Raw genomic sequence first — 14372 nt, 5'->3', positions numbered from 1 at the left:
CACCCCCGCAGCTTCCCAGAGGCCGCAGGGGCGCTCGGGGTGGGGACAGTGCGCGGAGGCGCAGCCCCACCCTGCCCTGGGGCCGGCAGCCACGTGGACCAAGCGCGCAGGAAGCCGCTCAGCTCCACTGCACTGCTGGTGGTGGGTGGGCCCCGGGCCATTTTAAATCGCCCGGGGAGGGAGTGCCTGGGGGTGGCAGGTGGGGCCAAGAGAAAGACCCAGCTCCAAAATTGCTGGAGCCCTGCAAGCCACATTGGGGAGGTTCTCGGCTGCAGATAGCCCGCGGGCTGGGACTTTGAGACCCCCCATTATACAGTAAACATTCCAGTTATCCGCTTGAAGGAAAACGTTCATCTGGGTCTTTAGTTTTACCAACAAACTAATTTCTATTCTGTTTTTCTGTTCTACAGCAATGTCAGCTGCTCACTGCTCGACATGCTGATAAGTCAATCTATCATTTTACCAATGGACATCTCTACCCGACAGGAATCAATTTTTTTAAATCTCTGTCCTGTTTTGTGTGTCAAGCAAAGTTTACCCCTCATTTCAGTCTATGGAAACCATGGCAGATTGTCAGAGGTCATCTGTGGAGAGACAGAAAAAAGCATTTCTTTGAATTTGTTATTTGGGGTGAAGTCCTAAGTAGGGAAGCACAGTGAATGACTTCTGAAGGCCCTGATGTTCAGAAATAAAGACAAATACGTTCTGCTAGGAGTCACTACTGTGATAGACAATTGAACGCCACATTGCAAAGGACACTTTATAAAGAAAGAAAGTTTGCCTAGGAGGTTGGAAATCCACTTCTGTACCAAATTACCTACATAAACCCCTTTTCTTTACTGTTTTAAAAGTACAATGACTCTAAAGACACAGGTGGCTTTTTACCCATATACCTGCCCTCTCCAGGCTGGAAGGGTCAGTTGGGATCAACTACAAGCCTGACTTTTTAAATATTCTCTTAACAGCCCATGAAACAACTGCAAAGTCAGTTATAAGGAGGAGGCGTTTAAATCTTGACAAGTAACATTCTATAAAAATTATGCAGTCTGGGGGAAAGTCTCCCAAAGGGTTTGCCAAGGATTTCTTCATGTTGCGACTGCTTTTTAGAGACACAGCTTTTACTTGCTCATTTTCATTTAAGAAACATATTTGACGGTCCTTAGTTTTGGCTTTAAAATAAATAATAATTTTTTTTGCAATTATTTGGTGCCTTTCAACCAAGACTCTCAAAATACTTTACACATAGTAAGCCTTGCTGCGCAAGTGCACTATCCATTTAAGGACACAAATGGTGTGTAGCATTTAAAAGTTGTATCAACAAATACAAGAGGGAGAAAAAATCACTCTAGAAGTTCTCGTTTTGGCAAGGTAACTCTGGCAGGTTTTACCCTGAAAATGTCTATAGCCCCTGCTGATAAGTTATTATATGCCCCAAAATCCACTTAATCAACATGGCCAGTCCAACTCTGATGTACCAAAGGTGATGTTCCATCAACTTCCGTGGGAAAGGAACAGTTGCTAGCAGTAGTATCATAGTATTCACCTGCTACTTCCTTTTGTTGTGCAATTACAATAGCTTCAGCTACCTCACAGTATTTAATACAGCAAATGAATTTCACATAAGCAGCTAAAGAAATGAGGAAGAGTAACCAGGTGCAGCAATGCTAAGAGAATACAATATTCAAAACAGCAGGTGAGCAAGAACCATGTGTCTAAAGCCATTTCTACTTTCTACTTGTAAGGAACTGTTCACAGGCTCTAAATGCAAAGAGTTTTTTCCTTCTTGTCAATCTATGTGATGGTATATATACCCCATATAGTGGTGAAAGGGTTAATGTGGGCTTGAAAGACCAATTAATCCAGCTGGCCATACCTGGAAGGTGGGCCAGCCCTAATTAAAGATGATGCCCAGCTGGGTAATGGCTGTAAAGAGAGGTAGTACACCATAGACAGGTGCTCCAGGGAGAGAGGCAAGAAATCTCTAGTCACTGTTTTGTTAGTGGAGAGACCTGTGGTGAACAGGAAGGCTCCTGCAGGGTAAGGAAGAAGGTTAGAGAGGGAAGATAGCTGAATTCACATGACTGAAGCAAGCTCTCGTGGTTGACCCTGACACCAGGATGAGAAACCAGACCTGTGGGGAGAAGCCCTGGATGGTGTTTCTTATTACAAAGAGCCCAGAAGGAGCTGTGACAAAGGTTATGGTAGGAAGGGAGGCAGGAGTGTGTTTGGCACAACTTGGCTGCTCATCCAGGGGTCCCTGAGTAGAGGATGGGTCTAGGTTCCCCTACCAGCCACTAAGAAGGTGGTGTCAAGCCCCTGATGATGCACATAATGAAAATTCAGAGCCTTGAGAGGTGGTGTGATGACTGCTGGGTGCAAAACCAGAGACCTGATGCAAGGTTTTGGAATTTCTTGTTGTACTGTGTTACACTGGAAGGGATGGGACTAAATGTGACCTGGCTGCAGGACCAAGTCTTGAGAGGGAATGGACCACTGCAGGGCCGGACTGACTATCTGCAGGGCTGTGAGAGCTGAGAGCTGCCCAGCCATGAGAGGGCACACCAATGCTGAGTCTACAAGGAGCAACGGAAGCTCCCTAAAAGGGGGGGAGGCCCCCGTGCTGCCCCTTCTCCTGAGGCCATGCCCCTGCACCACCCTAAGCTCACTCCTCTCCACAGACCCCCAGCATCCCATCGCTCACCCTTATGGCCAGTAAAAAGCATCTAAAAGTGATGGGGCCCTGGCCTCCCCTGTTCTGGTGCCCCTGGAATCTACCCTTTCACAATCACACAAATTGGAAACACTGCCTGTAGGATTCCTACAGCTCAGACACTACAGCCAACGTTAGATAACTGTGTAAAATTCTAGTACAAGGATAAGCAATGCTTGAAAACTGCAGCGGATGTTGGCAAGTCGGACACATTCTGTGAGGAGTGGGTGAAAGCTGGCAGGAGTGGAGTGAAAGTGACCAGAATGTGGTTAACGCCATTGCTGATAAGAAAGCAGCTGTGACAATAACCAGATGCCTATCAGCTGCGTGAATGGCTCCCACAGCAGTACTAAAAGCATGGACTTAGTGTCTGAGGGAGGCACTTTATGGTGATGAGTGTTTGTTCTTCCCCTCCTCCCCTCTTTCAAACAATGGAGGAGAGAATTGCTGCCTCTTGTGTTTGCTTCCAGCAACTCAGCAAAAAGCAAATCTCTGTTAGCTTTCACTGTCCCTTAACATTATGAGGTGTAGGAGTGACTGGGGAATGGGGGAGGGTGAAGAAGAGAGCATGAAGGGTGGGGAGAGATTCCCCTCTTGTTTCCAGCAGCTCTGAAAGGAAGGGTGGAAAGCTGTAGAGACCTTCAATGCCCATTCCTCCCTCCCACAAGGAGGGGAGCAGAGACTTCCCCCTAGGGTGACCAGACAGCAAGTATGAAAGATCGGGACAGGGGGTGGAGGGTAATAGGCGTCTATACAAGAAAAAGCCCCAAATAATGGGACTGTCCCTATAAAATCGGGACATCTGGTCACCCTATTCCCCCCTGCATTTTGCAGTAGCTGGGTGTGGTCAGGAACGGAGAAAAAATAAACTCCCGGTTCATCTAGCAGACAGGAGGAATTCTAAACATATCGGGCAACAAGAAAGACAGAGAACCTTATAGCAATGGCTCATGCCTGTTCTCCCCCACGCCCTCCCCAGGCATCAGGACGTACTGGGCTACTCCACTCTTCTGCAAGTCTTTTATGTTAGCCTCCAGCTAGTAGATTTAGTCCATTAGCTAGCAAGTGTTTGATAACTGTTTCAAACCCTATCTACAAAGATGTACTAAATCACCTGGAATGTGGTTAAGATGTAGGGGAAGAAATGATCATAGGGCGCCCTGGTCACCTTGATCGATCGGTCTATCAGCCCTGACAGAGAGAGTGCCAATCATGTCTTTCGTGTTGTCCTAGCCATTCCTGGTCAGGCTGTCAGTGGCACCGGATGCCCAATCCGCATAGCACACTGCAGCCCAGAACCCCTGAGCGCAAGTGATCTACCAGCCTCAGCCTCCCAAATACCTGGGATTACAGGCACACGCCACAGCACCTGGTTATAGGGCTCCTTGACAAGTTTAAAAAAATTTCTTATCAAATAAGATACTCTCTGCACTAAGAGACCAAAGTCTAAGGAATCAGCTTTCCATATTAGGGTCCCCTACTATTCCCACTGAGTTCGCTGGCAAGGCACTCTGAACTTAGATGCATCATAATCAAGCCCATAAAAATCGTAAACATTACTGAATTTTGCTAATGAAGGAAAACACTGTGTGCTACAGAGGCAGGGATTGTACATTTACAGCTAGCTACAGGCAAACTTTAATACAATCCAAGTTCCAGACATTTTAACCAATGCACTGATGAGTTTCTATACATGGGAATTCCTTCACATGTAGAGCGCAAATGGCAGTGTCCCAGACAGTGGGATTGTAGGGTAGCTATTATTCCCTACACTTCAGAAAAGCTGTACCACCACCAATTCTGGGAAATATGTTTGGACTACAGTATATCTATTATGCCTACCTGGGTTGAATCAAAGGGCATATTCTGCAGCTGGCATCTAGAATAACAAGTTGCAATCAAACCTGAGTAATGAATCACACCATTCTTTCATGCATTTGACTGCAGCCTCCATAAGCAGGAGTCTATACTGTATAGCAAAACCAAGAGTTTGTCTACATGACCCTGCAGTTTCGACTGGAGCGGGAGGGAGATGAACCTCAGCGTGCCCCATAGTGGTATGCTGTAACTCACCCCTGTGGATGCTGCAGGCATGAACTAAAAACTATGTTGTTAACATAAATGATCTTCAAACAGAACTATGTTAATGTGAGCCACGCACCTTTTAGTTCATGCCTGCAACAGCTACACGGGGGAGTTAAAATGCAGTGCTTTGGCACACATTGCAATTCATGTCCCAGTAGTCCGAATGTGGGGCCGTGTAGACAAGTCTTAAATCTACTGATGGGAAATGAATGACCATTAAAGAACAAGCAACCAGTCTCCTATCAGAGCATTTGCTGTCAATTTGACAAATCTAAAGTTCTACCACAGCTCCCCATTCTGATGTCTTCTCTCATCAATCTAAATACTAGTTATATAGCTGGATGTTATATTCTTCAAGGTAAAGGCTCCCTACCCAGCAGTATCAATTTTGGGATACAGAGATTTAATTAAAAATAGATCTCTAAATTCCAATATTTACCCTACATGAAACATGTCCTGATGATTAGAGTTCATGCCTTGGGTGACTTAGAAAACAAGCAGCAGGCTACAGGTCTGAGGGGTTGGAGATCTCCCTTTAAATGGAAGCAAACACACCAATGTCTAATTTTACCCTGACCAATCAAGCAGCAACACAGTCCTTGGTGCTGACTAAGAGAAAAGTGTACTATTGTGGCTCCATTCAGTTGACCATCTGTGCTTACTGTCACAGAGACAAGGTGGGGAAGGGAATATCTTTTATTGGACCAACTTCTGTTGTTGAGAGAAAAGCTTTCAAGCTTACACAGAGCTCTTCTTTGAGTTTCTATGACTTAGGCAGACTGAGCTAATAATGGATAAATTGAGGAGTTCCAATTGGAAAATGGGGCTGTCACTCTCCAAGGGTTAACCTGATGCAACTCACAGCAAAATCCAAAGCCAGCTCAGAAAGGTCAGCTAACACTACAGAAATATCTAATGAGCATGAATTATTCCATAGCAACTGTAAATTGCCATAGCTGCTTCTGTTACAGTAACCAAGTGAACAAAATGCCTTGAACTGCATGCAGAAAACCACAATCCACTTGGTCTCTTTACTGAGGGCTTCTTTTTGCCTGAGGTAAGAAGAACTTGTTTGTATGTTCCATAGCCTGAAAGACACCAACAATTGTTCTGTATCTTGTTCATTCTGTGGATCAATGATGTGCAAGAGACTTCACAGACCCTCTCACTCTCCCAACACCCCAATCCTGAAATATATGGATCTCATGTTTCCTTCTCCAGAACACTAGGACAGACTTTACAGACCAGTTTGAGAACCACAGGTCTAAAAGTGTGGTACCTATCACAAATGCAATGCGTAGGAATGCAGGAACTGCCATTTACTTATATTTTGTTTTCAAATAAGAAAGAGTTTCTGTGCCCCTGTACTGCAATGTAAGAGACAAAATTGATTGGACAGTGAAACAGCCTTGCCAAGGCAGAGCTACTGGATTAACAGGGCAAATACCACAGCCAAGTTAAAAAAATCTTAAAATGGAATTGATAACTCCACATTAACCAGAGCGGTCCCATTCCCTAGAAGAAAAGACTCAGCTAAAGCTTCCTCCAGTACTACCACCATCTCCAGCACATCCTGTAATTCTTCACTGAGGCTGGGTGCAACCCAGGGGGGCCAGATCTTTGGCTAGTATAAATTGTGTAGTTTCTTTGAAGTCAATGGTGCTGTTTCAGTTTATATCAACTGAGAGTCTAATCCCTGATCTCTAACACAGCCACAACAGGTTTGAAAATTCAACTCCAAACATTCATCTCAGTCTGTGAAAAACAATAGCTTCCCTGATGGGATACAGCAAAAACCCACCACTGCTGTTTTTGTTTGGTTGGTTGGTTGTTTTTAAAGAAGGACAGAGGAAGGGGTGGGACATATGGGGGGATGAAGATGGGACTGCCAGGAGCTGGTTTCCTCAGCAGGATAGTACTGAAACTGTGCATGTGACAATTAGGTTCATCTTTCCACAGACGTAACTGCATTTAACTGTCCAACAGGTTAAAAAAAAACCAACCCTGAGGTGCAAAAAGAGACAACACACAGATTCTCAGACAGAAAAAAAGAAAAAAGCTGCTTTTATAATGGCAGCAATTACAAAAAAAATATCTCTCAAAATTATTCTTGCTAGGAGAAGATATAGGGGACAAACATTAATGTAGGGTAAGATTCCTCCATTCAGAAAATGACTGCCACTGCTTTCTAAAGATGCATAGTGAGATGCTGGATGAGATTCAGAGGGTGTGCATGTCACTGCCAGGCAAAGATAACTTTCGTCCCATTATACGCAGCCCTGATTTTCTGAAGGTTTATAGAAGCGCACACAAAGTCTCACAGGGAAACAAAGCATGAAGAGAATAGCCATCAGGGATGCCTGACTCACCTGTGGTTAACCAGAGACTGGATAGCTGAGACTACTACATTGTTAATGAACTCATTCAGTAAACATTTTGTAATAGTCACACTGAGCATATTAAGTGAGATAAGTTTGTTTGCTCACACCAATTTCCAGGTATAGTCATCTCCATGGTTATGTAAAAGAAGCACCATTCTATATTATGACACACATTCTGCAGTTACTCATTTCCTGTAGCCCCCTGTGATAAGATTGATTTTTCTTTTAGTTCTTTTCACCAGAGTACCTCGAAGTGCTTTTATAAACACTTGTTCATTAAGTCTCAACACCTATCCCATGCAAGATAGGCTAATATGGGGAAAATGATGCACAAAGCGGTTAAATGACCTGCCTATGATTAAGCAGTGAGTAAGTGCGAGAGCCAGGAAACACAACACCCAGGTCTCCTGGCTTCCAGTGCAGTGCTTAAGCCACAAGATCATGCTTCTTTTCATTAAAGGCATCCTGACCACATCACATCATAGAGTGGCTGTTCTGGTTACTTGGATTTTTAACTTAACTTGAGGGATCTGGGTAGGAGGTAGTGATAGTAGGTGCTGGGACAGCATATTTTACCCAGTGACATCACTGAATGCATTTGCCAGTGGTTAAAATAATACAATTTGGACTGCCACATTACCGTGTTAATTGATCTTGTCAAGGTAAAGGTCTCTATGCCCCTGCCTTTTTCCTGTGAGATTCAGCCACTTTGCTCAAAACAGACCCCCCCCCCCCTTTTTTTTTTTTTAAAGTAACCCTCTCTGGCCTCTTCCTGCATCCTCAGACTACAGGTCAATGAAATGCTAGTGGAGAGAGAGAGAGAGAACAATTAAACATTTCTCAAACTGCTACAGCTATTAACAGGAACAGCTGTCTCAGACTCTTCTTGTGGTGGTGCAGGGCTGAGCATAAACTACATGTACTTGTGGCATAATAGCAGAAACCCCCACCCATACCATTACTTACTTTGTACTGGGGGAGTTCCTTCCACCGTCTCTTGTCACTGGCTGATCAAGCATGGACATCATAGAATAACTATCCACCAATAGGCTATCAGGGTCATCTGTCTGACCTGGAAGTTTCCCAAGAGGAAAGTCTTTCCACTGCACTCCATCTGGGTGGGAAAATAACATTCATGGTACAAAACAAGTGCGCACTTTCTAAATAAACTTCAGAAAACAGTATGTGGGCTGTTCATACATTTCATAGCTCATGCAAGAATTGTGTAGCACACATTTGGGAATAACTTCTCCAAATTTTGATTCTGACTTCTGCTGCTTCTCCAAAGTATAGCTTGTCCAAACATTTTGGGATACTCTGAGTTATTAAACCCCACAGATTCCAAAGCCAGAAAGGACCATTCTTGTCATCCAGTCTGACCCCCTGTATAGAACTTTTGGGCAACAGAACTTCCCCAAAATAATTCCTAGAGCAGATCTTGTACAAAAATATCGAATCTTGATTTAAAAGTTGCCAGTGATGGAGAATCCACCACAACCCTTGGAAAACTGGTCCAATGGTTAATTACCCCACTATTAAAAATTTACACCTTATTTCGAGTCAGAGTTTGTCTAGCTTCATCTTCCAACCACTGGATCGTGTTGTGCCTTTCTCTGCTAGATTGAAGATCACATTATCAAATATTTGTTCCCCATGTTGCAGGTATTTATAGACTCTGATCAAGTCATCCTTTAGCATTCTTCTTCATTAAAAGTTTGAGCTCTTTGAATCGATCACAATAAGTTACAGTTTCTTATCTTTTAATAGTTCTTCTCTGAACTCTCCCGAATTTATCAACATCTTTCTTGAACTGTGGACACCAGAGCTGCACACAGCATCCAGAAGTGATTGCATCAGTGCCAAATACACAGGTAAAATAACCTCTCTGCTCCTACCTGAGATTCCCATTTATGCATCTAAGGAACATATTAGCCCCTTTAGCCTCAGCATCACACTGATAATCAGTTTCAGCTGATTATCCACCATGACCCCCAAGTCTTCTTCAGAGTCACGTTCTAGAGCAATTTCTTTTATTTAAATTTAGATTTTTTTTTTTAATATACTTGTGGCATTTGAAAACTAACAAAGCCGTTCATGTGTGTTAATTCCGAAAAGCACCTGATTTGGTTCCTAAAAAAGTCCAAGATCTAGTACATGGAAAGAGCCACTTGCACACATGTAAGACACTCCCCCATCTTAAGGAGCAGAAAGCTATATGTTTGCCACCAAGCAGTTTGCTCCTTTGGTTTCCATCCACAGTAACCTCTTTGCTGGTATCCCCATCAGCAAAGACAGGAGCGGAAGAGAGGAAATATATTTTTAACCAAGTGGGAGTTGGATAATTGGAACAAGATCACTTAAGATAAGGGGGATTCAAACTGGGATTTTTCAAAAAAGCATAAGGGAGTTTGACACCAATCTCACATTGAACTTAGGCCTCTTTAAAAATCCCAGCCTGAAAGTGTTAGCAAAATACAGTAGTAATTGAAAACAGGAACTTGCCCTACAGAATAGAAGGGAAGCAAGACAAAAGCTGGGGGAATAACCTGTAAAAAATCTTTTGCACATGACTGGCCAGGGTGGGGGGGAGAAAGAGAGATGTGAAAGAGGGAACACAGCAATAACTTGGAAAGTACACATTATCTTATCAACTGGTAGGGTCTTACAACAGTGATGGGCACAGTTGTATCTTCCCCACCACTTCCTACTCCTTTATTCAGTTTCTGATAGTCTACAGGCTGCACACTCTCACAGGAATTATCTGCCAACTTGGACAGCAGTAATGAGGCTGTTTGTTTGTACTTCATATTCAAAGTTCAGCAGACAATGCCAAATCCAAGTCATCTCCTACATTTCAAAAGCCAAGTCAAAGATAGGTGTGTCACATATCATTGTTTGGAAAGCAAGGCTTCTCAAAACTCGTTTGCTTTCCTGATAAAGGGATGGCTGCTACTTTGGAGGGGGAGAACAGGAACCTGATCAATCTAAAAAAATAAGTGGTATTTCATGTTCCAAGTAAGAATGTTAGCCCAAAGGAGAATGGAGTTGGGGGGTGCAGGAAGAAGGGTAAAACAAAGCAACCTCACTTGTCTCAGGCTATTGGAAGTGGAACCAATATGGCAGAGCCATGTACGCAAACCAACCACAGCACTGAAAATGTTCTCTATTCCAGCCAGCCAGAGAATGTGAACCGAATGTTTCCAACTCCTGCTTACCATGGAAAAGTTGCTCATTTCACTGTTACTTCATTCTCCCACTCACCTGAATATTCAGCTCCAGTGACGCAGCATCAATCTGATTAAGAGTAATTGCTTAGACAAACAAAAAATAACGTACTTAGGAAAAGTATCTGAGTGAACTGCCTTTCGCATTGTTGCCCATGTCTCCTTTCATGCATCTCCATATCTGAAATGCCTTCCTTGATCTGACTCACCAGTTCTTTCCTCCTCATCCCATCCCCCCACCAAAGTCTTCAACAAATTGTGCTTCTTCCATGAACCCTGTAAACCTTAAAATCCTCCTAGTCCCTCAAAAATAAGTGTTCAATAGTAGTGGGGAGTAGTCTTATAACTAACAATGTGCTTGCTAAACTGCCCTAAACACAATAGTTTAATCTCTTAAGGGTTGTAAAACTTTGGTCTAATTCCAGTTGTTGGGTTTAGTGTGCGGGGTACTGGGTGGTGTTGGTATTCATCCATTTGCATGCTGGCTGTGTATATTGCAAGCTTCCTGAAGCATGGTACTTGTATGGAAAGCACTTTGCACATCACTGGAAATACATAAATAACATTTTTAATGAACTCTTGGTCTGATAAGGGGAGGCTTTCAGCATGTACTGCCAAAGTCCATGAAATGTTCATATTTTCTTTACTGCTCACTGCTAGCCCACACCCTTCTCCACCAACTAGGTGAAGTGGAATTTTAAGTACAGTGATATGAAAGTTAATGAAGCATTAACTGTGTGTACCTGTAAAAAGTAACCACAGCGTTATGGGAGCCACGAGAAGGGAGATGCCTATAAGTGGCAGGCTGTGAAAAAACAGTTTACAGGGTTTAGCTTTAACATGGATTTGAAGTACGCTTCAGTCTTTAACCAGGCTGAGAGGTTTGAGGGGCCACTGTGCGTTTCAATTTACATTTAGTGGTGACAAAAAGACCCAGGGCATCAGAGTAAGTCTTAAAATCACTTTTACCTGCACTGATCTGCCAGATGGACCCATGCAGCGCTGCCCTTTTCTCAGCAATAACCATCATGTTATCAGCATGAAGAAGTTCCTCCAAAGGCGTTGGCTCAGCTTCCATCTCTTCTTCCTCAGCTTCCTCCTCCCCCTGGTCTTCTTCATCACCAACACCACCCAGTACAGTTTCTCGCCTTTCCACCCTCTGGCCTTTGGCCTGACTCTCCTGTCTGGCCTTCCACTGTAAGCTCTCAATGGTGTAAATTGGCTGCCCATTGCTGTCTGAAGAAGAGCCTGGACTGGAGAGAGAGTCTCCTTCTTGGGTGTAGATGGAGGAGAGATAGAGAAGGTTCTCCTGAGCATCTGAAGGCAAGGGAGGCTCCATGTCTGACAGGATCCTAGAAAGAGAAGGAGGGAACCAAAGCATTACAAGCAAGGAGAGACTCCAGGACAGAGGCTTATGGAATTGAGCAGCTCTTAAAAAGGGCTCTTCTAAACGAGCTCTCCCATGCCATTGGGATGGTGCGCATGACAGAGGTGGTAATCCTCCCAAGCTGAGTGGGGTCCTAGGCTACTCACTCTCCCTCTTTGCTTTCTTAAAGATTCTGATTTTTTTTTTCTTAATTTCCTCCCTAATGATTTTCATGAAACAGCACAGATTACAACCCTTATAAGATCTCACTACATTATTAACTTCAACCAGCCTTGTCAATGATTCTTTGCCCATATTGCTTTTCCGATACCTCAAATGTGGATTTTTTTTTTGATCACCAATTTCTAGTTTCTTTACTCCACTCTTAATTTGTTTTTTGAAAGAGAGACCTGAAAAATTCTGCTGCTTTCTCTCTTGTAGCACCAGTGGAAAGAAGAGCAGAAACAATATAAGTTTAGTATACACCACAGGGTTTCCACAAGGGTGACAGCAGGTCAGTGAAGGAGTCCCAGCCACAACTGAACATACTTCTTTTTAGTGGCTCTGACCAGGTTGCATATGATCTGTTTCCTGTCCCCTCTTTCCTTTTTCAAAGAGATGAGGGTCACACTTACAGCTGCAGGAGGTGTGGGGTTGCCCAGCAGGGAGCTTCCAAACATTTATCAATGAGCTTTATCCACTGCAAGGAAACTCTACGGAGAAACAGCTTCCTTTTGTTTATCTGACTCTGTGAAGGGCGTCTCATTTTCCTCCCTTAAAAAACAAAACAAACAAACAAACAAAAGATAAAGAAGAGAGGGGCCTCACAACATAAGAAACATGTTTATAACCAACCCTTTACATTTTTATAGTACCTTTCACCCTTAAGAGGCAGAGTTAACGTGCTTCACAGGCCACCATTCCAACCAGCTGTGGAATGCAGCTGCCTCTGGAATGAAGCACAACATACCATGATTTGGCAGTTTCAGCAACTCTAAAAAGTTCAGGACAGGAAGTGAAAGACAACTCACCCAAAGGCAACATATGCTAAGTAGGAAGAATAAAATGAGAACAGCCATAGTGGGGTCTGGTCAGGACACTAAGAGTAACCCCAGGGTGTTGCAAAGGCAGCACCGTCTGACCTAGTGGTGGTCTGAGCACAGCACTGGAAGCCAGGGACTCCTAAGAACTGCTTATTATGAGAAGTCCAGCTGGCATCTGTAGTAACACAAACTACTGGTTTAGGTTTTATGTATAAAACAGCACTTTAGCAGTGCAGTGCTCTCAACACCATGCTGGTGCATTGGTCCCTTAAAGGAAAAATTACCACCTTTCAAATCTTGATAAAACCCATAATGAAGTTTTGGAAATGATTTTTCCATATATTACGATGAACTAAAGGGTACCCAGAAAGTGCACGTTAAAAAGCATGAAAACTGAGATCTTGAAAGCCATAGGAAATTAATGTGACCAGTATAATTAGGATCCTGAATTTCTGACTTGAAAGTAGTACCATCTTCCTTGCACTGGAACAGGAGAGGATTTTAAAGCCATCTTCATATAGAACCTAAAGAATTTCAGACTCACTCACTGGCTTTTGCTTTGGCGTTGGCAGTCAGAATCTCAGCAATCCAGCTGATCAGGTACTGAGGCCTGAGTTCTGAAGATTCAGAACACTGCTTCAGGTCAGCAAACATTTTCTCTAGCAGGGTCTGTGTAAAGTCTCGGGACTGGAGGCCCTTTAGCAGTGGCTGCCAGAAGTAGTAAAATGTCTGAGGGATTTTGAAATCCAGCAACTCTTTATTTTCTATGAGAAAAAAACAAAAACACTACACTTAAATGGTAAAGTATTTTAAACATAACATCTGGTTCAGTGATAGCTCCAAAGCGAGTAGCATATACTGTATTAAGTGGCCCTATATTTCTCCTGACATCCCACTCTGAAGCAGTCATAATCAGCAAAGACAGGAAAAAACAATGAATGGATAATTAGGTAATTAATACAATCTTTCAATGAAAGCAGAAAATATGAAGCCTGATCTAATCATGCAAGCCACAGGAAAACCTCTCTGTTTGGCTAATGCTTTGCCATCATAAGCTCAACGCCCACAGAACTGAGAGCTAATCTATCTAAAAAGGTACTATAAAAAGGGTTAGTAAAGGGTAAAGCAACATAGTATTGAGCAGCTCTGAAGAGCTCTACTACTGTAATATAATTACAGCAACATGCAGATAACCCCCTGGGAACCTCTGAGGTTAGTCCCAAGGGAGTTAGTCACCCGATTAGTCCCAAGGGAGTTAGTCACCCGATTTCCAATGACAATAGGGTTTGGGTGCCCAACACTCTTTAGACAGCATTTTAAAGGGGCCAATGTTGACGTCTCTCAGTTCAGTCTCTCTCAACCTGTGAGCAGCAACACGGAAGCAAGTCACAGCTAGAGGCAGTCATACAAGGGTAAGAATTATTTTTGACCAGTTCCAAATGGAAATTCCTGTGGTCTCCATGAAACCCGTAGCTACAGTGGATACAGAAAGAGAGTCACAATCAGACTTAGAAGAACCCTCCGCTTGCAACCACTTAACTGCAGCATTGACATGGAAGGTCT

General features: G+C 43.4%; 1 protein-coding gene across 2 annotated transcripts in view; it reads right to left on the bottom strand.

Annotated features, from left to right (window-relative positions):
- LAS1L (LAS1 like ribosome biogenesis factor) overlaps window positions 1-14372 on the bottom strand; it is a 47412-nt gene that overhangs the window by 4861 nt on the left and 28179 nt on the right. For both annotated transcript variants that reach the window (XM_048863321.2, XM_048863320.2), the window contains exons 9-12: window positions 13358-13573; window positions 12402-12540; window positions 11370-11752; window positions 8143-8290 (exon numbers count right to left, since the gene is read on the bottom strand). In XM_048863321.2, the coding sequence (XP_048719278.2) occupies window positions 8143-8290; window positions 11370-11752; window positions 12402-12540; window positions 13358-13573 (886 nt within the window). The remainder of the gene's footprint in view (window positions 1-8142; window positions 8291-11369; window positions 11753-12401; window positions 12541-13357; window positions 13574-14372) is intronic.

This window comes from Caretta caretta, chromosome 9 (genome assembly GCF_965140235.1).
Source record: "Caretta caretta isolate rCarCar2 chromosome 9, rCarCar1.hap1, whole genome shotgun sequence".
In the NCBI taxonomy this organism is placed as follows: Eukaryota; Metazoa; Chordata; order Testudines; family Cheloniidae; genus Caretta; species Caretta caretta.
The sequence above is the reverse complement of the archived record's forward strand: the minus strand, read 5'-3'. Positions and strand labels throughout refer to the sequence as shown.